At 39.6% G+C, this 24,080-nt stretch overlaps 4 protein-coding genes across 4 annotated transcripts; all 4 read right to left on the bottom strand.

Annotated features, from left to right (window-relative positions):
- Nucleotides 1-2,493: 2,493 nt before the first annotated feature.
- On the bottom strand, nucleotides 2,494-3,958 carry LOC124281954 (caveolin-1-like). The gene is made up of 2 exons (XM_046717959.1): nucleotides 3,899-3,958; nucleotides 2,494-2,820 (listed from the first exon to the last, which is right to left on the bottom strand). The coding sequence occupies exons 1-2, from the start codon at nucleotides 3,956-3,958 to the stop codon at nucleotides 2,494-2,496; spliced, it is 387 nt and encodes a 128-aa protein (XP_046573915.1).
- A 4,446-nt stretch (nucleotides 3,959-8,404) lies between these two features.
- Nucleotides 8,405-9,559, bottom strand: LOC124281999 (caveolin-1-like). The gene is made up of 2 exons (XM_046718004.1): nucleotides 9,506-9,559; nucleotides 8,405-8,811 (listed from the first exon to the last, which is right to left on the bottom strand). The coding sequence occupies exons 1-2, from the start codon at nucleotides 9,557-9,559 to the stop codon at nucleotides 8,485-8,487; spliced, it is 381 nt and encodes a 126-aa protein (XP_046573960.1). The 3' UTR covers nucleotides 8,405-8,484.
- Nucleotides 9,560-16,442: 6,883 nt separating this feature from the next.
- On the bottom strand, nucleotides 16,443-17,683 carry LOC124282000 (caveolin-1-like). The gene is made up of 2 exons (XM_046718005.1): nucleotides 17,630-17,683; nucleotides 16,443-16,769 (listed from the first exon to the last, which is right to left on the bottom strand). Exons 1-2 carry the CDS (start codon nucleotides 17,681-17,683, stop codon nucleotides 16,443-16,445), a joined length of 381 nt encoding a protein of 126 aa, XP_046573961.1.
- Nucleotides 17,684-22,643: 4,960 nt separating this feature from the next.
- Nucleotides 22,644-23,793, bottom strand: LOC124282001 (caveolin-1-like). Its single transcript, XM_046718006.1, has 2 exons — nucleotides 23,740-23,793; nucleotides 22,644-22,975 (listed from the first exon to the last, which is right to left on the bottom strand). Exons 1-2 carry the CDS (start codon nucleotides 23,791-23,793, stop codon nucleotides 22,649-22,651), a joined length of 381 nt encoding a protein of 126 aa, XP_046573962.1. The 3' UTR covers nucleotides 22,644-22,648.
- Between the last annotated feature and the right edge of the window lie 287 nt (nucleotides 23,794-24,080).

Below are 24,080 nucleotides of genomic sequence, written 5' to 3' on the forward strand. Positions count from 1 at the left end.
AATATTCCATCATATCTCTGCGGTGGACACCAGAAATGGGCTCCACACATTGTACCTATGTGGGGAATCGAACCCGGGTCTTCGGTGTGACGAGCGAATGCTTTAAACACTAGGCAACCCCACCGCCCCGCATTGAAATGAAACCACACAAGGTATCATTTATATTTTGTTATCATTGATCCCTTCTTCTACGGATTTCAAATAACCCCATAGAGGCGTATTAAGTATGTATCCTCCCCCTTTCTATCGGACAATGGTCTCTTACAATCAGGACTGGATTCTGAAGGTGATTGGCGACATTCAACCCAACCTCCTCTCACGCGTGTTCATGAACTCCCAATAGTTTGCCAATCAGTGAATGCAATTGATACTGATAACAGTCTCTGTATACATATGTGCAGACTATTCTACAACCAAAAATGTATATTGTCATAACGATGCTTGACTAATGGCAGGGAAGTCCTTGCCACCTTTACCTACATGTCTGAGTTCCAATGCTGTGAAGTGAAAATCAGAAAGACAAATCTGACAATAAACTGTCAAAATGCTCGGGGACCGATAAAAAAACCTTAGCCTCCTGTAACCATCTCCAGGAAGAATTCACGACTTCGTGGAATTTGAAATTTGTGTTAACAGATGACAAGTGATTATTTTACGGGCGCTTCCAAACATAGCTGTCAATGTCTAAGCCTTTAAGGTAATCATTAATAGTTTTGATTACACTTTCTAAAAAAACCCATAAATAACAGAATAGCGTTCTGTCCGCTTATCTGGACTTGCCTCTTTAAAGGATGGAATTACTATACATCCATGGGCTTAGCATTCAATACAGTCTTGTAGCAAGGCTATGTCTAAGTCAGTAATATGTTTTAACAAACATCGGATAGATAGATATAAAAGAAAAATTGTAAATTATGTTATCCCGTTGCATATCACATTATCAACATTATATAGTTTTATTCTATACAGATATTTTGGTAAATTTGAAAGAAATATACTTTCAAAACAGAGAACAGTGATCAAGTGTGCAGGGTTTTTAAGAGTGAACGCTCGGTGGCACTACTTACTGATACGTCGATGTGGGGGCTGAAAATGGTAATTAGAATCTATCATGCCATAAAAACAATCAACGATAGGGATGCTACACGTTGTCATATTTGTCGTTAAAGCATCAGAGCCTTCATTACACAGAATACACAAGGAGTTCACGCATATCGTCTCTTACCACTTATTTCCAACATGAGACGAAGGTATTAAGATTTAAGGATGTATGCAAGTTTATTATTATACATACATGTTCCCTCATACCATCTAATACTGCATGCTATTGGGAAGCGCTGGGTGTTCAGCTACGGTTCGTGTGCTTCAGAGGTGATTATACAATCTGTAATAAGCCACTAACGAGATTGGGCGGTCAGGCTCGATGACGTAGTTGATGCATGTCATAGTATCCGATTTCTGTAGACTGATGATAATCATAACAAATAATGGTTTGTCTGAGCCAGGCTCGACTCTTCACAGGCCGTAATCATATAGCTGGAGTATTGCTGAGTGTGGCGTTAAACAACAAAGTTAAAGCAAAAAGACTAAAGTGTGACTGCTAAAACCACTTAGTATTATGCTCTATTAGTACGAGGAACTGATTGGCCAAGTCCTCCTGAACAAACCCCGTCTATCTCAGTCTGTGTATGTGTCTGTTCATTACCAATACGTGATCAAACATCATCTATAATCAGTTCAGATTTTGTTCCAATATCAATAGTAGTTTCAAATGCTACCTTTCGAAACTCCGACAAACAGAATACCAACAGAAAATAGCAATTACTGTTTGTTTAATATAACTTTATTTCACATTTGGGCGTGTAAAATAAACATAAATATAACAATAGACGCAGTAAGAAACAGGTGACACTAACATGCATTGATATAAAAAATGTTTTACGTTAACGTGTAAATTCCAGTGAGCTGGACTGTATGCCTGACATGAAATTATTGCTGTAGCCGAAGATGACATGGAGTGGTGAACATATTGCCTGCATCAGAGTGGTGAACATATTGCCTGCATCAGAGTGGTGAACATATTGCCTGCATCAGAGTGGTGAACATATTGCATGCATCAGAGTGACCATGTCGGACACAACATTACCTTGTCGAGTTCAAGTAGCTGAGTCCTGTATATAGGATCTCGTTGTTTTAATGTTACCGGACCCGTGAAGATCCGGGGTAGAATAGGTCTTCAGCAACCCATGTGCTTGCCATAACAAGGCGACTATCTTGTCGTAAGAGGCGACTAACGGGATCGGGTGGTCAGTTTCGCTGACTTGGTTGACAAATGTCATCGGTTCCCAATTGCGCAGATCGATGCTCATGCTGTTGATCACTGGATTGTCTGGTCCAGACTCGATTATTTACAGACCGCCGCCATATAGCTGGAATATTGCTGAGTGCGGCGTAAAACTAAACTCACTCACTCACTAATGTTACCGACTGGGTCTAATGTTTCTGAAATGCATGGAAGAGCAGACCACAACCTTCACAGCAGGGGTCCAACAAACAGTGGACACACAACCCGTAGAACTTCTTGATGCAGCCACAGTTCAGTTCCAGGAACTTGTACATTGGCGTGATGATCCAGACGTGGGCGAATGCAACCACAGCAAATTCACAACCCCATCGAGCAGCTATGTAGATTCCGTAGAAAAACGTGAGAAAGTTGTAGACACAGCTCTTCCAGCAGTTGAAACACCTGAAGGAGTTGACCCACACACAGTCCAAGCTGTGGATGCCCTCTGGCTCAGCCAAGATATCCTCGAAGGTGACCTGAAAACAACATGTGAGTCAGTATGTAGGTACACCTATTTCAACAATATTTCAGCGGGAAATTAAAAACATTAAAATAAGAAAAAATTAAACTTAAGATATTTCAGCGGGGTCCCCCCAGAAACAGTCTTTACACATTGTACCCATGCGGTGAATGGAACCCGGGTCTTTGGCGTTACAGGCGAAGGATTTAACCACTAGGCTACCCCCACCGCCCCAAGTTGGAGTATTTATCATACAGCAGTCGATGTAGAAGTTTTCACACATTTACTGATCCAACCTTTACTATAGTCCATATTTTCTTACATGGTATTTTTATATAGTGTCTCTCACTCACAACGTGTTTTCGTCACGATATGGCTGCAATATTGCCGATCTGACGTTAAATAATAACTCACTCACTCACTCACAACGTGTTTTGTTGATAAAAGTATGAAAATGTTGTTGTTTTAAGTAAGAAACTCTGTATATCGGGTATTACTGTTCAATCCACGTGCAGCTTTTAATTCGCCCGCAATTTTGACAACCTATCAAAAGTTTTGAAAAAAAGCAAATATCAAACTGTGTAAAGAGACCTTTCTGTCTTCGATATAGCATCTATCAGCTGGAGTAGGTGAAAGTTTAATAACCCTTATCAATGAGGTTTTATATATTTCATAACCGCGAGGGTTACACCTCATTCATCACCCAAAAATCAACCGTCCAAAATCCTAGTGGTGGCATTTGATTATGACGTCCTGATAAATATAAGCGACGAACCCTTTCCAGATCCATAAGAATCTTTTCCAAGACCAGAATCGATTGTATGATTTCGACGAAAACACTGGGATAAAATGCCGCAGTATAATTACCAAAAAGTATACTGAATCCAAGCTCGATCTGACCATCCACGTGTAACCCCTCAATGCCGAACTTCAGGCAAGGTAACAAAAGGTACCATCGTTTGATGCATGATGCAGCAAGGTATCGAACACACGACCTTACGCGCTCCTGACAACCGCTATACCCTATACCTCACTGGATGATACGATAATTCATCACAATATTATGATAATTTAGCCAGAATGTCCTGTCTTACCGTGATGTGGTTATTGATCCCATTGGGATCACGATCTACCAAGTCTATCATATCTGCCATGTTTTATGTCCGAATGGTCTGGAAACAGTCCGTGCACTAAGATATCTGACAACTGACCACTGATGTATTCTGACCTATTTATCAACAGCGTCCATGGATACGAGGAACAAAATCGCGTCTCTTAGTGATTACCTCTCTTGGAGTTGGCTAATTGTTGTAAAGGATTAGCTCTTGCGTAACAGGCCGGTTGATGTTTTCAATGCTGGTACTAAGTGGCATGAATGAATTCAGGATTACACAAAGAAACTGGTTTCACACCATTTGGCAGGTTTTAACATGTATGTGTTTGTGGAAATAGATAACTCACACCTTCACGACTTCCATATGGTCACCTCAGTATCGGTTGCACTTCCACTAATTTTGCATTCATAATATGTTCATCACATATGCGCCGTCTGTTTTGACAAATACTCGAGACTGTTGTTTATTCCTGACTTTGACTTTCTATTTTCATGATTATCAGTATAATCTTTTTTAAATATTCCTACCGACGGGGAGGGCCGTATATGGGGAGCGGGGAGGACGGTTGGCTCGGGGCACCTTAGTGTTGACGTTAAGGATCACAATGCCCTGAAGACTGAACTTCACACAGATAGAATATGTGCAGCCCTAGGTCCGGTCGGGTACGGTCTCAACAATCAGGATTCTGACAGAAGCATGTAATGAATTATTATAGAGAGTGAGGATAAGCCCCATATTGAAAACGTGGCTTTTTCGGGAATGAGTTTTACGCTATGTTAGCGTTGAAGAAACAGTATCAACAGTGTGAAAAAAACTTTACATTTCATCAGTAATATGTTCGAAAGGTATGTAAATATATGCAGTTAGATATGAATTGAACATTGTCACTAAATCTTAAAACTACAATGACACACATAATAACTACTACCTCATATGGAAGCTATCAGTGCCACCTTCTAATTTTTTTATCACATTCGTCTACGTAGTTGATACGTATATGTACGTATATAATATTATAATCAGCTTATTAGAAGGTATCACTGTATTTTCTCGAATATTCGACAGTTGTTCCGCCTCTGTTCTATGTAATCTCTCTCTCGATTGATTGATAATTTATTTTGTTTGCCTTGATGTGTCTTTATTGGGTAGGATCAAAATAGTCAATAAAGTAACACTTCGTTCAATGTGTCGAAGTTATATGGATGTATTTAAACTTAACGATGAAACTTTGAAATGACCTCAGTAAGTAAGGCCAAATGTGCTGTTTGTTTGAACATTTGGAAATATCGGATGGAGTTTTGCTGACATTAATACAACATGAATGCTAAATATGAATTCCCCATGTCTGTATGCATCGGGGTGGTGTATACGTGTAGACAAATACGAAAAAGTAGTGAAAACGCAAAACAAAAGCAATCATTACTATGGAACAGGACAGGTTCATACGTTTCGTACAGCCTTCGATAGACTCACCACTGTACCTCTACAGTTACACCAATACTAGGATTTCAGCCCAGACAGTGATGAACCATCTACGCGCCACTGGTATTCGACGAAGATGGCCATTCTGACTGATCAGCGTCGCCGGCTGCGGCATCAATGGTGTCAGGACAATTTGGTTTAGTGACGAGTACAAAAGACATGTATACATACGTCATGGGGAACGTTACGTTCGAAACGTGCATGCAGGAAGTGGGCAGATTTGATAGTGAAAGTGTCACAGTGTGGGCTGCCATCTCCCACACCGGTAGAACAGACTTAGTACACGTCCATGGCATTTTAACGTCACGACGTTACACAGGTGGAATTTTTCGGCCACAAGTCCTTTAAAAAAATCCAAGTACTGCCTTTAAGGCCTCCAAATTTAAACCCCATCTAACATTTGTGGGGTGCATTTTATCAAGATCAGCAACAGCCACTGAACTCACAGGAAGAGTGGCTGAACATTCCCCAGGCCATACTTCTTCATCTGATTGGTTCCGTGGGGCTTCGATGCCAGGCAGTTCTTGACCACAGAAGGTATTGGGAACAGCTGACCTTCTCCTTGACATTCGATTATTTCACGTGGGTCCTCGCTTACCTCTGTCAGTGGCAGCGACTTGTGACAAATTTGAACAATTTATTGTAATTAAAAATTATTTAAAGTATACATCTGAAAAACACCTTTCCTGTTCTATTTGCAGAGTGTATAACCAGTGTAAGTCAACTTCACAATATAACATCACCGTCACAGTAACGATTACAATACCTGAGTGTATCGTTTACGTAGATAAAAGTATCCTCTAAGTAGATGTAGGCATTGCTTACGTAGGTGATATAAACTGAGGCACTGGTACGCTTCCATATCTTACCATATATGTTAGAAAGTTTCATTTGGTAATATGTTTTATACCTAGGTGTATATGCAAAAGAAAAATCACATTTCTTTTATAGCTTGGTTTTATTACAATCTCGTCATGTTGGTTTGATTTTACGCAATTTTGAACAACATGTTTAATAATTACATCACTTTATATCAGCTAATAGGAAGAAATCCTAGTGATGAAGATATCATGGTGACAACTTTGGTGAAACCCTCAAGAATGATGTTTATATGGAAATTATGTTAGACCTATACAATAGAGCATGATGCCCTTATGTCACAAATACAAATAGCCGGGGTCATGTTTGTTTACTAGTTGTGTTTTCCCTACTTATAACGGCGGCCAATAAATGTCTTCAGTAGACAAATTAGAGGTTGATATTAGGAGCAATTGTCACGGCGCCTGTTCTGCCCTGGTCTTTGGCACTTGGATGTACAAGCATTAGGGTTCGGGGAGGGGGGTGTTAGAACGCCTCATGCACTAATGTACGCCACAACTCGTTATGGTTAACACGATGATAAACATTTTTCGTATGTCAGATATTTGCTTTTTTTCATGTTGTTTCTCTGAAATCTGATTTTTCCAGGGTGCTGGCGATGATATCATATTTTTGTCAATATTTAAACAGAGAGTTATTATTGAGAGACACGCACATGCACACGCATACGCACGCAAAATCTGCATCTTGATACCACCGAGTATTAAGGTTGCCTCAAATCATGATCTACTTTCCCCCATCAATCAACATTAATATTTTCTGGGGGGATACAGTAATAGATTTTATAAGTAATTCACGCATACGCTGTTTTTGTCAAGTGATACATTTCGTTGTAACGTATCAGTCGGCAAATATCATAGACAACATTGCTATTTTATCTCCAAAACATATAGCATTAAATGTCATTTTTGTGAACCTGGTATATCAAATTTTGATATCTACAAGCATCCCGGATGCACGGGACTTCTCCAGTGAGGGGATTCCAAGTCGAACCCACCAGTAACCTTCAAGGAAATACAACTGAGACTCCCAAATACCACAGCCTTCTGTATTACCCATGGTGCCAGAAGATCTGTTTCCCGGCAGCAAACACTCGTACTCTTTCCATTCTCTTATATGTGAAAGTATAATTTTTTGTGGTTGACGTCGCAGATAAATAAAGCCGTCTTTCAACGGGAATAGTAAATTTTCACACACTGGGCCTCCTAACCGCCATATGTATCGTATATAGTTGTGTAAACAGTAATGTTAAATTCGGTTTTGTATGTATTGCAAGAATATATAACATTCTCATCTGGGGCTAACTGAATGCCGCCTATAGCTGGAATATTGCTGAGTGCAGCGTTAAACAACAAAACACAAACCAAGCTAAATTTCATGACAGGCTTGTCCTGCTTAACTGTCGTTGTGGGTATCAGGCAATGATGTGTCCAAGAAAACAATGCATTATATAAGGGACTGCTTCGTGGTCACTTCAGGCCAAGTCTACTTATACAGTAAACGCGCTGTGATATAATGCCCAAAAAATTCAATGTAGATCAAAACACATCTCGCTCACGCACCCACACGCCAACCACCCAACAAGCCAAATCTTTGAGTGAGTGAGTGAGTGAGTTTAGTTTAACGCCGCTTTTAGCAATATTCCAGCAATATCACGGCGGGGGACACCAGAAATGGGCTTCACACATTGTACCCATGTGGGCGTGACGAGCGAACGCTTTAACCACTAGGCTACCCCACCGCCCCCCAAATCTTTGAACGTACCACACTTGGCACTTATAGGAAATGTCTTCTTTATTACCGTATTCAAACAAAATATAACAGAGAAAAAGAGTACGTTTTCATGATTTATTTTCATTTATCAGTATTGGTGTCATGTTACCGGTTGTTAGAATACGTTATGTACGAACAAATTTTGAGAAAGGCCGGTAGGAAATGTGATAATTACTGATGTTGCTCAGTAATCAGTAATTTGTTTGACAATATCTTGTCTTCAGTTGTCTTTGTAAATGCATTGAACAGCATGCATCAATACACAGAGAAGAAAACTATTATGTTTCTTTATGTACTAGATGTATTCGAAAACAGTGGAATAATTTCAAGTGTAGTCCAGCAAGGTGGAAAGATCAGCTCGTAGTCATATTGGAATGTCAGAGATCATGATGGTTGAAGGATACCACTGTTTTCGAGGCACCTACTCTAGTTTAATGTTTTTGAAAGGCTTGGAAGAGCAGGCCACAACCTTCACAGCAGGGGTCCAACAGACAGTGGACACACATCCCGTAGAACTTCTTGATGCAGCCACAGTTCAGTTCCAAGAACTTGTACATTGGCGTGATGATCCAGATGTGGGCGAATGCGACCACAGCAAATTCACAACCCCATCGAGCAGCTATGTAGATTCCGTAGAAAAACGTGAGAAGGTTGTAGACACAGCTCTTCCAGCAGTTGAAACACCTGAAGGAGTTGACCCACACACAGTCCAAGCTGTGGATGCCCTCTGGCTCAGCCAAGATATCCTCGAAGGTGACCTGTAGTGAGATAAGAATATTTAACAAACATCTCTTCTCTGTTTTCATTTCGTCTTGTGGCAAATCACCTTGTAACCATGGCTATTAGCAGACATATAGGATATTTCTTTCACAATACGTTTCAACGATCACTTACAAACAGTTGCATGTGTATTAACAACTTTAAATCTGTACCATAAAAATGCAGCAAATCACAAATATTATTGTAAGCATTTAATATCATGGTCAAACGAACTCTGTTTATTCAAACCTGTTTTGACGCAAGCTTCCAACAATGAATAAACACCTAACTTGTACCATCAGATATACCTGATCTTCTTGAATGTAAGTGTTTCGTATTGAAACTGTCCTTAACGTGCTAAGGACAATGTATCCTATTGCTAACTGTACATGTTGCAGGTGATTTCTTTATGGAATTCAAATGTCAATCAGTTGTCATGTATATGATACATCACATACATTATTGTTCAAGTGTACTTGCCCGTATGTTTCAACCAAGTAACACAAAGAGCGCTAGTCATTAAGTACCAGCCTTCAATGGTGACCACCCTAGCTGTTGTATCACCATTAAATATAACTCAAGCAAAGTGATCCTTTTCTTAGATGCGTTTTGCAGTCCGTACTCAAAAACGGCTTCAATCATCACCGAGTTAAATCTGTTGACAAGGTTAATGATACGTTTATAGTTATTTACCTGGATGTGGTCGTTGATGTTGTTGGGATCCCTGTTGGTCAAATCAATGTCCATGGCTGAGCTAGGTATGTGATCAACTCCGAAGGTGTATGGTCAGCTGATGTCCTTCATTTGTGACCACAGACTTTATATACGTCCATGTTAGTGATTGTATCCATGGACGCAACTGTAATCCCTGCCCAGTTACAAATGAAGACCTTGTAAATGAACAAAGGACCATTTCATAACAGATAATCCGAGTATTGTGTTCTCGGCGGAGCGTTTAATGTCTGTTTGCCTGTTGTTCAACGCCCCACTCGGCAATTTTCAACTATATGCCAGCCTGTAAATAAACGAGTCTGAACCAGGCAATCTAATGATCCAGTGATTTGGGATACAGTTAGATGTTTTAACCCAGTCAGCCAAGAGGGCCCACCCGATAACGTTAATTACTAGCCTCTTACAACAAGCAGGGGTTGCTGAAGACCACATCTCGGGAAAGCCTGATTGCAAACATGCGATATCACTTACGGTTGAATTTGTTGAATTGTAACCACAATACAAAAGTATATTTTGATTGATCAAGGAATGTGTTCAAATGCTATACATTAGGTCGAGTTGGGTTGGCGTTCTTAAGGAAGAACAAGTCACATATTGTAATTAGATCACACAGATTCTCCAGTAAAAGTGTATGCATGTGTTTTATTGAGAATTAGACGAGTAACGGGGAATCTGGTAACAAGCAGAGCTAGTTATACTAATAACCTAATTATGGATCTTGTATTAAAGCTGTCTTTCATAGTGTTTCATATCTGGAAGTAGAGCATTTCTACACCATTTCATACACGTGAAGATCCAGTATGGGGTGTCAGCCTCACTGACTGGTTGATGCATGTGATATCGTAGATCGATCCTCATGAGGGCATTCACTGGATTGTCTGATTGGTGTTTGTGGTTTAATATTCCAGCAACATGGCGGCGATCTGTAAATAGTCGAGTCTGGACCAAACAATCCAGTGATCAACATCATGGGCACCGGTCTATGCAATTGTGATACGATGACATGTGTCAACCAAGTCAGTCTGACCACCAGCCTGGTTCCCAGTGTCTGTTGCGCTAATGCTCAGACACTGACCCCGGCAACCATTACTGCAAGGCGGCCACTTATGTGTTGGGCAACACTTGATACATTTACTGGAATAATTCGAGAACGGGAGGTTAGAATTTTTTCATAGCATCTTCATCGATACTATGGCAAATTATACGTCACCAGAACAACGCCCATCGTTACCTTTAGCCCACGAAAACGTTATTTAAGTAGTTTCGAAACACGAAAATCGTCGTGACAAGGGCGAAATGTAAACAATAACACACACCTCATTTTCAGCACCGACATATGCGTTGATATTTCGTGTCAGCTCGCTTTTGTCACGAAATCGTACACATAAAACATGAACGACCACACTCATTGAATATAGTTGGCATCTTTATTTTAACAAATTTGATGACATATATTTCGATGATTTGGACCCATTTACCCCTCTTGTGTGCTGGAAATAATCCGAACTAGAAAATGGTTCTTACCATATATATATATACTGAACCTAATTGAAAACGCACCAGTGTAAAATTGTCCATATTTTCATCAAGATGGATTTCAGCATGACGATGATCAATGAATATAACTAACATGAAGTCGAAGGGCATGTCCAGTTGAAAAAAAGGCTTTAGAAACAAATTCCTGTCGACAGTATGACTCTTAATTCCAAAATGCATCAACAAGCAGCCACGCCATAAATAAAGCACGAATTTCATTCTGAAATCATACTGACTGTGACATTAAAAGCAGGTGTCTGAGAACCGATTCTCATTGCTTCACTAACGATTGTGAAACGAGGACAGAAATTGCGAGGTTAACAGCTCACGAAAGAGAACGTGCACTAGGCATGATTCAGGTTGGCACCAGCAGCAGGGATATTGCTCGACAACTTGGACTTGGCCACTCCACCACCGTTAGGCTTCATAGACGACATCAGTAGACAGGCAGCACCCGTGACCTTCAATGACCTTGGCAACAACGTGTTACGACGCTCCATCAGGATCGCTAAATTGACCTTGTCCATTTCAGTGATTGAACATTGCCGACTGCCAGCACTGCTGCACTAGTTCAAGGTTGACGTGGGGGTCATCAGCGCTGACTCCATGCGACGCCGTCTACACGCTACAGGGCTCCATGCTCGACGTGGCATGGTGTGGTAGTCACTGACGAGTTACGTCTTCATCTACGTATCGCTGACTGCCGATTACGTGTTTGGCGTAGACCTGGTGAACGTTATGCTGATGAGTGTGTGGTTCAGACAGACCTTTGGGTGGTGGGAGTGTCATGGTCTGGGGTGGAATAAATTACAATCACAGGACTGCCTTCGTGTCTGTCAATGGAGAGTTTATGCCCTTTATTACCCTAAGCAGATTCTTCAGAATCACATCGTATCTGTCTTCAATCACCACCAAGATGTCAATACTTTTCAACAGGACAACGCACGGGCACACACAACAAGACTTCCCATGCAGTATATGGCCCAGCAACACATCCAGGTTATTCATTGGCCAGCACAGTCGCCAGATGTATCCCCCATGGAGCACTTGTGGGACGAAATTGGTCAAATTCATTCGCGGCGACAACAGATGCGAAACATCCGGGAACTCGAGGCTGCACTACTGCAGAAGTGGAATGCCATCCTCAAGAACTCTATTCGGACGCTTATTGACTCAATGAGGAGACGTTGAACTGCATGTGTCAATGCAAATGGCGGTCACACGCGATATTGACTTTTTGATTGACCCCACGTGTGTTTGATCCTTTCTGACTGTGGAACATTTCAATGAATGAGCGTCTTTTCTATGTTTTTGTCAGTCGTCCATCTGTTATTATCCACTCAAAAAATATAAAAAATATCAATTCCTTACACGTGCGTTCAGTATTCATATATATATATATATATATATATATATATATATATATATATATATATATATATATATATATAATTATGAATAGATCTGATACATTTGAAACACATAACTGATTAATTCAACTATCTATTTTTAACAACGTATGTTTTCAGAAATGGAATGATGATAAAGAAGAATTTATTTATTAGTTTTATTCATTTGGCATACATGTATATCATTTCAATATAATATCCATGTCTCTTCTTCCATTTTGCGTCGGATTGATCATGGTGATGCAATAGCCATTGATCTTAAAAAGTACAACAACATCCATGGCAACATGTGCGTGATGCTACCGAGAAGTGTTATTGGCCTGTTATCTACTGGATATGGAAAAATCACATGACTATGATCTGAGACCATATAATGAATATTCCCTACCCCACTCCAACCTCAGATACAGCTCCAGTTTTTTTTATGTAATTGGAAAACGCACACATTATGAACTATTGATAATGCTTAAGTTTGGTAAGAAATGTTTAGTAGAACACAGTTATTAATATTTCATAATGTGTCCGTTTTCCTATGACATAAAAAAATGTAGCTATATCTGTGTTTGGAGTGGGGTGTGGGACCTGTTGGCATTAAAATCACAAGAGACAGTCAGCCAGTTTTTTTCAGTAAAAAGGACATAGGCCCATAATAAAGACAATGTTTGATTGCACGGAACACACGTGCCAGTGAAGTAATTAATTAAGTTTCCCTTAGCTGTCTTACTTCATACAAATGTAGACATGAGTTCTATACAGCATCAAAGTTTTCAAATGAAAGAATTTCGTTAAAAGATTTTGGTTGGTAGGTGAGTTTGTTGTCTAACGCTGCACTCAGCATTATACCAGCTATATGCGGAGGTCTGTAAATAATCGAGTCTGGACCAGGAAAATCCGGGGATCAACAGCATGAGCATCGATACGATAAAAGATGTTACAGTGTGGAACGTGATGTATAATTGTTGAAGATACATATTTCTTAGGGCTGAATGATGCTCACATACAAGCAATATATGAAATTTATCTTCAACAAAAGATCTTCCCCTTCCTATACAATATTTACAAAGTCCTTCAGTGTATGGGACACTTCTGTATCTCCAAACATCGACTGCAGGTTTAAATCTACCACATCTGAAACGACTCATGCATAGTCTTAGGTGTTCAGTGACAGGGAGTAAGATACTTTTCTATATTTATCAGTGATTAAAATGTTTTAATAGAAGGGATCAAATAAACTGTCGTGAAGACAAATCTGGATTATCTCCCTTGCTTGCTTTGCCGCCATGAAGTAGGGGAATAATGACTTTGATTTTGATTGTGTTACAGTATTCTTTGCCACATGTTATGCACGTGTTCAGTTAATATTTCTTACATAAAACCAAGACGTGCATACAGAGAGTTCCATGTTCCAAAACGCTGTCTGCTAACCGCCATTTTGGATAGAGGGAGCCATTATTATTTTGAAATCTATTATGTCAAGTTATATATTTCCTCTCTCTGCATGTACATGTAAATGGTTAATTGTGAAACTACTGGTGTGTAATGGACGGTTATACTGATTCCTTAAGTGAAACTAATACGTCATTCTCCAAGTACTGCACATCTGCAGACGAACACAAATTAAGGTCCGTCCAGCTACGAACATATTATTTCACACATGTTCTTACATATGACGACCAACTTTGGTGTTTTTATCATTAAATGGACATTTCTAATGGAAACTATCTTAGCCGAATCACTAAGATGGAGGATGGATTCGTTAACGGGTGAGTGAGTGTGGTTTTATGCCACTTTTTGCAATATTCCAGCAGAAATGGGGGACACCAGATATGGGCTACACACATTGCATTCATGTGGGGAATCGAACCTGGGTGTTTAGCATAACGCTTTAACCACTAGGCTACCCCATCGCCCCGAACCAGCTAGCGAGCACGTCTACGACGTTGGTTCTATACATGTATGTTGACAATACTCAAGATGAGGAGGATGAGGCGGTAGGCGCAGCAGAGACACACGACAACGTGTCCCAGTTGAAACCTCTGGCCAAGGGTCCCATTCAAGGAAACCAACTCCCGAGAACACAGAAGGTCGCCACAGACAGAGTATATGCTCAACATAAGAAAAACAAGAAGGCGAGAAAACAACAAGGCGGTCTTCATTACAACAGCAAACACATTCAATGTGCAATATGTAATATTTGTGATACAATATGAACATGTTTTACACCCTGGTTTATTTTTTGTTTTGTTTTGTTTGGTTTGGTTTTTTGGGGTTTTTTTGACAACTAAGCAATTATACCCTTTTACATAATGAATTTGAAAAACTCTGCAGGCAACTCTACATCGATCTCTACAGGAAATGATGTTTACCTGTGAAGATGCGGATTAGAAGTGGTCGTAATCAACCCTTGCTTGCCGTAAGAGGCGACTAACGGGATCGGGTTGTCAGGCTCGCTGACTTGGTTAACACATGCCATCGTGTGTCCATTGAGTAGATTGTTGCTCATGCTCACAAACAAAGAAACTAAAGTAAATGAGGGGAGTAGACAATTCAGGCCACATTCGGTTATCTCCCCTAATGAGTTCATTTACATCTTTGTAACCCTGTGGAATTAGTGCAGTAGATTTTATAGGGTCTCCCATTCATTGTTGTAAAGGATTTTGTAAATTTTCTCAAAGCTCCTTTTGATGATCTTGTTCAAGTTGTACTGAAAACATTGGTTGCCATAGCAGGTTAGATCATTCATAGCTTTGTATATTTCATAAATCGAATCTTACTTCCTAACAAACGATTTTGAAGATATGTACGAAGTCAACATTATGTATATGACTATAAACTACACCAATCCTCCGAGAACCCGGTTACGAAAGATCAAATAATACACTAAGAAATCTACTCCATGATATAAGAAAACGTTAGAGTAACAGTGATCCAAAGGCATATGGTGTCACAATGTGAAAATGCACCATTTCTATATCAAAACATCTGTCCAACAACTGATCACAGACGTTGACTATATATCAGCTACAAGCAGACAAACCTGCTGCTATCGGAGATTACACCTCATCCCCAAACGTGTTAACTGCTAATCCTGCTGTCCATCCTCAGTCAACCTTTCACCCCGGTGTTGAGTTGAAACTAGTATGTCCCCGCAATGGACACTGTTTGTCGACCTACACCGTTTCCTAGTGCCGTCGATGCAAATGTCGTGGCCTGGATGATGCTGTAACTGAGATGAACAACGTGCACGTGGATTACAGATTGACCCAACAAGGTTAGCCTGCTCAACTGTCATTGTGGACATCAGAGAGTGATTTGTCCACCTGAAGAAAGTATCTGTCATGGACTGTGTGCCCAGACCTGATTTACTGTAAGTCATTCAAACAGGTGCCCGGCCGTGACATAACTGAAATAATGGTCAACACAGATGAAAACCCACGTAACTCACTTTCTCAAATTTTTCTGTTTTTACCCTGTCAAGAAATCGTCAAACCGAAGCCCATTTCTGGTGGCCCCTGCCGTGATATTGCTGGACCATTGCTAAAAGCATCGAAAACCCCAACTCACTCACTCTTTAAATAGAATGCAAACATAACAGACACAGATGCGTTTTGAGGATTTATTTTCAAGTTTTAGTATCATGTCAACTGTAATTATCTTTATGAATATGTATATTAGTTAAAAAAAGTGATGATTACTGATACCGTTCAGTGTTCAGAATTGTCAGTCATTTCAAATCTTCAGTTCTTTATAAAATCCATGGATAGCATCCCGTGACAACAGAAAACTACAACGATTCTCTGGTTAATTCATGATTTCGAAAATATACATGTTGTAATTCTACGTGTTCCATATGCCTAATTCTGACCATGTCAAAAATACCATCTAACCACATTCGAACAGCCGAGACGATCGTGCGCATAGGATCTGGTTCTTTTTAAGGTTTCCCCTATGGTCTAATGTTTCTGAAATGCTTGGAAGAGCAGACCACAACCTTCACAGCAGGGGTCCAACAGACAGTGGACACACATTCCGTAGAACTTCTTGATGCAGCCACAGTTCAGTTCTAGGAACTTGTACATTGGCGTGACGATCCAGATGTGGGCGAATGCGACCACAGCAAATTCACAACCCCATCGAGCAGCTATGTAGATTCCGTAGAAAAACGTGAGAAGGTTGTAGACGCAGCTCTTCCAGCAGTTGAAACACCTGAAGGAGTTGACCCACACACAGTCCAAGCTGTGGATGCCCTCTGGCTCAGCCAAGATATCCTCGAAGGTGACCTGTCGTGAGATAAAAAGTATTTAACAAACATCTCTTGTCTGAGTTCTTTTCGTCTTGTGGCAAATCCCTAGCTATTAGTAATGGACATACCAGGTATGTCTTTCACATATTTCATTTACAAGCAGTTCATATACATTAACATCTCTACATCTGTCCCATAAAAATACAACAAAGTACACATATTTTATCAGCATTTATACACATTATGGTCATAAGAATTATATTCTTCAGGGTGAAACACTGTAAATATTGGTGAAAATAAAAATGGTATTTTCACTGAGTAGAATAGCATGTTATTTTACTGAGTAGAATATCATTTTTGCCTGGAACTACTGGAACCCAACTACTGTAGTTGGGTTGCGTAATAAAATGCAGACTATGGTCAGAATATAATTAATAGAATAAATTATAAATATCCTCTATTTATTCAAACCTGCTTTTGACACAAGCTACCAACAATGAATAAACACATAGTCATGAGGTCTACATGATTAAGGAAATTGTCCTTAACTGGGTATGGATAATGTATCGTATTGCTAACTGTACATTACTACGTAATTAACTTCATCAATTCAAACTCTACGGTTGTCAATCACGTGTCATGCATGTATGGTATAGCACTATAATTATTGTTCAAGTATACTCGCCCATATACATAACAACCAAGAAACACAAAGAGCGATGGCAATGGTGATTACCCTAGCTATCCTATCGTCATAAATTATACCTCAATCAAAGTACCTCTTTTTCTTATTTGTGTTTTACACAAAAACAGCTTCAATCATCACCTATTAATTCTTTTGCATTCCCACGAGTTAAATCTGTTGACTAGGTTATTGATACGTTTATAGTTATTCACCTGGATGTGGTCGTTGATGTTGTTGGGATCCCTGTTGGTCAAATCAATGTCCATGGCTGAGCTAGGTATGTGATCAACTCCGAAGGTGTATGGTCAGCTGATGTCCTTCATTTGTGACCACAGACTTTATATACGTCCATGTTAGTTACTGTATCTACATACACAACTGAAATCCCTGCCCAGTTACAAATAACACTTTGTAAATGAACAAAGGAACATTTCATAACAGATAATCCGAGCATTGTGCTCTTGGGGGAGCGTTTAATGCCGATATTTGTTTTGTTTGCCCGTTGTTTAACGCCGCATTGTCCAGCTATATGACGGCGGTCTGTAAACAGTCGCGTCTGAACCAGGCAATCCAGTGATTGACATGAGCCTCAATGTATACATTCGGGATATGATTACAGACAGACAGACAGGTTTATTCAGGCCATGGACCAAAAACAACGGTTACACAATTCATAATTGCACAGTCGATAGTTGCACAGTTTGATATACAATAATTTAACAGAGAAACGATGGATGGTAACCCAAGAGTAAATAAGTATAACATGTTCATCATACTTTTCATTTTAAAGATATGATAAACACATTTAGTAGTTTGTACCATGTTCACAAACTTTACCATACTAGGTCTGGCAATAGCATGCTTTGGTAGATAACGATTCCTTATACTTAAATATTTTGGACAAATGAGCAGGATATGGTATTCATCTTCAAGATCGTTCACACAAATAGGACACAGTCGGTCCTGTAATGGTGTTTTAAGGCGTAGTCCATCTGCCCTTTTCAATCATCAGTGTATGTGAACTCAATCTGAACCGTGTAAGAGCAATTCTATATTTCCTTAAATCAATATGTACTAGATACTTTTCAAAATTTAAACGATCTTTAATTTGCAAATATAATCTAGTTTCACTCAAGGAATTTAAATCCTTTTTGCACATCTGAGAGTAAATGTTATAGATACGCTGTTTAAATTCTGCTATAAATCCATGGTAATTACTGAATCCTTGAGAAACCCAAGGCACCGAGCCTGCCCACCCAATAATGAGAATTTGTCGCCTCTTACAACAAGCATGGGTTGCTGAAGACCATTTCTAAATCGGATCTTCACGAGAATGCCTGAATGCAAATAGGCTATATCGCTTATATTGGTAATCATTCATTATAAATTGTAACCAAAATACAAAATTTGGTCGATCAAGGAATTTATTCAAATGCCATAAATAATAAACATCCACCATTAGTTATGCACGAGTCACATATTGTGTTAACATCACACAAATTCTCCAGTAAAATTGCATTTATGTCTCTTCTTGGGAATTAGACGAGTAATGGGGACAAGCTGAGCTAGTTTTACTTACCTACTTGTGGCTCTTGGATTACAGTATTTCATAATGTTTCATAACTGGAAGTCGAGCATGTCTACACGATTTCATGCACGCATGGAGTCAGCCTAACTGACTGGTGTATGTCATACGTAGATCAATGCTCATGAGGTAATTCACTGGGTTGTCTGGTCCATACTCGATTGTATTGTTTGATTGTTGTTTGTTCTTTAACGCCGCACACAGCAGTATTCCAGCTATATCGCGGCAGTCTGTAAATAGTCCAGCCTGGACCAGACCAATCAAGTGATCAACAGCATGAGGATCGATCTACCCAACTGAGATACGATGACATGTTTCAACCAACTCAGCGAGCCTGAACTCCCGATCCTGTTAGTCGTCTGTTCCGTCAAGCACAGGTTAACCCGGATTTTCACAGGTATCGATTATATGTAAACCGCCATCGTATTGCTTGGTTGTGACCAAGTGTGCCGTTAAGCAACAAACAAACATGATCGAATGTAAGGCAGGAACCTGGGTGCTTTAATTTGATGTTTTAATTTAAATGTTGATGAAGAGGGGTCCAGATGGACTGGATGAAAGTATATGCATGTGTCTGCTTATATGTGAAGACAAATCTAGATTATCTCCCTTGTTTGCTCTTAGCCATGAAGTTGGGGAATACTGTCTGGAAATACGGACTTTCGTTTGATTGTTGAAAATATTCAATACTTACATTTTTGTTTGATTGTGCTACCGTATTCTTTGCGACATATTATGTGTATTATGAGTCAATATTGATCAGATAAAACCAAGACGTGCATATAGTGGGTTCAATATTTCAAAACAATGTCTGCTTGCTTCCATTGTTGGCTATACTCATTCCTTAAAGGAAAACACTGAAAATAGTACTTCATTCTTTATGTACTGCACATCTGCAGACGAACAAAACTTGAGGTGCCTAAATATCTGAAGTTTTCCGATTAACTTTGGACATTTCTATGGAAACTAAATATATATCCGCCGATTCACTAAGATGGTCGAGGAGGATGGAGGCGACAACGGGTGAGTGCGTTTAACAACAAAAGACAAAAGTAGGAGGGTAGTAGCGAATTCCGGCCACAATCGGTTACCGTCCCTACTCATTTACACCTTTGGGCCCCGTGGAATTAGCGCTGTTGAATATATAGGGTATCCCATTCATTGTTGTAACAAAATTTCAAACAGATTTTATTATTTTTTCTCAAAGCTCTGCGTTGAAACGATATTGGTTTTATTCGTGCTGGACTGCATGGATATCGATGTTGCCTTGTTGGTTACTACTGCAATATCATGGTAATACGGAAACCCTGTCCATTGTTGTGTTGTATTTCAGGCATCTCATTCAGCCATATATCAGGGTAGATCAGTCATCACTTGGGATGTTTCCTAAATCTAAAAGCTTTGTTACTGCCTTACAAACCATTTTGAAGACACAAAGTCAACCTTATTTCTATGACTATAAAGTAAACCAATCCTCCGAGAACCCGGTTAAGAGAGATCGATTTTCAAAAATCATTACATCTATTCAGTGAAAGCAGAAACCGTTCGCGTAGCAGTGATACAAAGGCAGATGATGTCACAATGTAAAAATGCACATTTTTGCTGTCAACGCATCTGTCCAGCGACAAATACCGGATACGCCAACAAAACATTGCTGCATCGAAGGTGTCATGCGTTTGATTGTCTAATTTGAATCCTGATGGTCATCACACCACCCCCACTACACTGACAGTTCCTCTTTCATACGCTTGAACTTTCACCTTCGTGTTCACATACGATGCCAACTTTATATCAGCTACCAGCAGCCAACCCCGCTCTGATCAGTGATTGCATCTCATCCTCCAAATTTGCCAACTGCTCATCATGCTGTCCCATCTCAATCTCAATCAATTTTACACGCTGGTGTTGAGTTGACATTCCACGGTAGGGTCCACACTTTTTGTCGACTAACAAGCTGTCCGATGTCCGGGTGGGTTTATGCCCGGACTGTCGACAACAAGAAATAATCCGTCCAAATTACTTGTCGACAGTCCGGGAAAAGGGAGGTGATGTTCTACATGAGTGACTTCACTCCCAGTGTCATCGAAATTAACAAACCAATTAAAACAGAGTGTGATATATATAGTAGACAATATATTTATTCAGTCAATATAACAACATGCATGTATCATGCATGTATCATATGTCACACAATATAACATATTTGTATATATATTTCATAAAGCTCACACAATATATTTGTGTGTGTGTTTTATATAAATAAGTGATTTCTGCAGGTGTGTAAGTAATAAATATATAAAAGATGAGTCCAGCTATTTCTTCTTGCCAAAACTCCTTTATATCTGCTCTAAAGTAATATAAATGTTCAGCCAAGATGAAGCAACTCTGACACATGGTCTGTGTAATGCAAGTCAGTAAGTCTGTCTACAAGAAGGTCGGCCTTCAAGGATCGAATCCTAGCGTCGATCTCTCTGCTGTCCTTGGATCTGCTGAATTTTTACTTCAGTAGATGACTGTTCTTTTTGTACCATTCGCACAACCTAAAATACATTCGGATGTGTCTTCATGGCAGAATTGTTGATTTTGTTGTGCCAACCTTCCAAATTATTGTTAGTTCTGTGTCCATCATTTTCAAAATGATTCCAAGTTGGCAGTGTCCATGGCCCTTCTACCTAGGTGGTAGTAACGTAATCCATCAGCTGTGTCGTCTGAGTCCTTCTCTAACTGTCAGCCGTGAAACGTGTCACGATCGTTTTTCTTTTCCTTTCTTTTTTTTTATATTGTCATGCGTGAATCTTAGCTTCACAATACTTCACTGCTGCTGCTGCTGACTAAAGAAGCATTGTTTATGTAACACTCACTCACTCATATCTTTGGGCAAGGCAGTGAGCATACTTTCCTACAGTAATATCAAAGCATACAAAAAAACAGATTTCCGAAACGGTGAAACGAAACGAAACGGTGTTCGGCTTGATTTAACCACTGAGCTACAGTACCCTATCTACGTATCACTTATATTTGGTGACTATTAATGTTTAATTCGGATTTGTTGGTACTGCAAGAAGGTAACGCATCCTCATCTAGAGTGAGCTTAAAGATTTTCGTAACAAAACTGTGCTGCAAAACTGTCATTATGGACATTAACCAGTGAATTGTTCACCTGAGGAAGCAATATATCAAGGACTGGTTACCCAGAACTGGTTAATTGTATGTCGCTCAAACTACTGACACCCCGTCATATACCTGAAGTAATGGTCAACACAGATGAAAACCCACACAACTCACTTCTCAAATTCACTTTGAGAAATTCTTTAAATAGAAAACAAACATAAAAGGTACGTTTTCAAGATTTGTCTTCACGTTTTATTATCATGGCAACTGAAATTACCTTTATGAATATATATTGTAGAAAAGTGTGTGGATTACTAATGCCGTTTTCAGTAATCATAACTGTCTTCAGTTCTCTTAAAATTCATTAATAGCCCACCTCAGAGCAGAAAACGATAACGTTTCTCTGTGTAATTCGTGGTTTCGAAACTATAGGAAGTGTACGTGTTCCACATGAATTCTGACAATGTTCAAATACCATCTAACCACAGCAGAGACGATCATGTATAAAGGATCTATGTGAGGTTTCCCCTATGGTCTAATGTTTCTGAAATGCTTGGAAGAGCAGGCCACAACCTTCACAGCAGGGATCCAACAGACAGTGGACACACATTCCGTAGAACTTCTTGATGCAGCCACAGTTCAGTTCCAGGAACTTGTACATTGGCGTGACGATCCAGATGTGGGCGAATGCGACCACAGCAAATTCACAACCCCATCGAGCAGCTATGTAGATTCCGTAGAAAAACGTGAGAAGGTTGTAGACGCAGCTCTTCCAGCAGTTGAAACACCTGAAGGAGTTGACCCACACACAGTCTAAGCTGTGGATGCCCTCTGGCTCAGCCAAGATATCCTCGAAGGTAACCTGGTTTATAAACGAAATAATTTATATGCAGTATATTATTGCTTGTTATTCTTATTGTCTGATGAGCGATTGTATTTTTGCCATCTCGAACAGTTTCATGTAGGAAGTCAGTAAACGTGGAAAGTAATTAGTCTCGTTCTCACCGGTTATATACTGTAATATGGTTGAACCAGGGTGAAGGCTTTATGGATATACGGGCATATCTTTATTCATATTTGATATCCGTAAAACTTTCCCCGTTGTTCATCGCACTAACTCCTATACGTCAAAGAAGTTACTACATGGTTGAACAATATTACAACTATGGATGTATCTCTGTTTCATTAAGTTATGAACTACAAATATCTTGTATTGAGGACAAAACAGTTTCGTATCTCAATTTTATAAGATAGATTAATATACGCTTATGGTACCCGTGATAAGGAGGGATTCGTTCTCTTTGAGTATGAAATATGCGTGACAGCTTTGCCAAATTTAGAAGATCCAAGATTAAGTCGTGTGCTTTAACAAAACCTTTTCGAGCTGTAATGGTTATCGTGTAAGTCATCATGGCATATTATAGCTGTTATCACTACTACATGTCTATAACTAAGTATGCATGTATCCTTTACCAACGATAATAGTTGATACCAACAGTTAATCTTGAATGTACATCATAAATTCATAGCCAAAAGAGGCACGGAAATCTTCCTTTCAACCTAGCAGATGATGATGATGTCGCTAATTTCATTTATATTTGTTAATGATATTTTACGAAATATTACCTGGATATGGTCGTTGATGTTGTTGGGATCCCTGTTGGTCAAATCAATGTCCATGGCTGAGCTAGGTATGTGGTCAACTCCGAAAGTGTATGGTCAGGTGATGTCCTTTTAATTTGTGACCACACACTTTATATGCGTCCATGTTAGTGATTGTATCCATGGACACAACTGTAATCCCTGCCTAGTTACTTATGAACACTTTGTAAACAGTGGTCCGGGATTATTACGTAAGTCAGGGCATGTACTTCTGTGTTAACAGAGTACTTTGGACGGTAGTGTGGAGGCAACAACATGTAATGTATTTGTTTTGCCGTTGCGATGTCTTCTACCATCTTACCATG

This window comes from Haliotis rubra, unplaced genomic scaffold, assembly GCF_003918875.1.
Source record: "Haliotis rubra isolate DU_JTF1 unplaced genomic scaffold, ASM391887v1 Scf291, whole genome shotgun sequence".
NCBI classification, from domain to species: Eukaryota; Metazoa; Mollusca; class Gastropoda; order Lepetellida; family Haliotidae; genus Haliotis; species Haliotis rubra.

Coding starts and splice junctions, on each gene's coding strand:
- LOC124281954 (XM_046717959.1), bottom strand. CDS start 3,958: ATGGCAGATATGATAGACTTGGTAGATCGTGATCCCAATGGGATCAAT. Junction 2,821..3,898: donor GGATCAATAACCACATCACG/GTAAGACAGGAC, acceptor TGTTGTTTTCAG/GTCACCTTCGAGGATATCTT.
- LOC124281999 (XM_046718004.1), bottom strand. CDS start 9,559: ATGGACATTGATTTGACCAACAGGGATCCCAACAACATCAACGACCAC. Junction 8,812..9,505: donor ACATCAACGACCACATCCAG/GTAAATAACTAT, acceptor ATCTCACTACAG/GTCACCTTCGAGGATATCTT.
- LOC124282000 (XM_046718005.1), bottom strand. CDS start 17,683: ATGGACATTGATTTGACCAACAGGGATCCCAACAACATCAACGACCAC. Junction 16,770..17,629: donor ACATCAACGACCACATCCAG/GTGAATAACTAT, acceptor ATCTCACGACAG/GTCACCTTCGAGGATATCTT.
- LOC124282001 (XM_046718006.1), bottom strand. CDS start 23,793: ATGGACATTGATTTGACCAACAGGGATCCCAACAACATCAACGACCAT. Junction 22,976..23,739: donor ACATCAACGACCATATCCAG/GTAATATTTCGT, acceptor TTTATAAACCAG/GTTACCTTCGAGGATATCTT.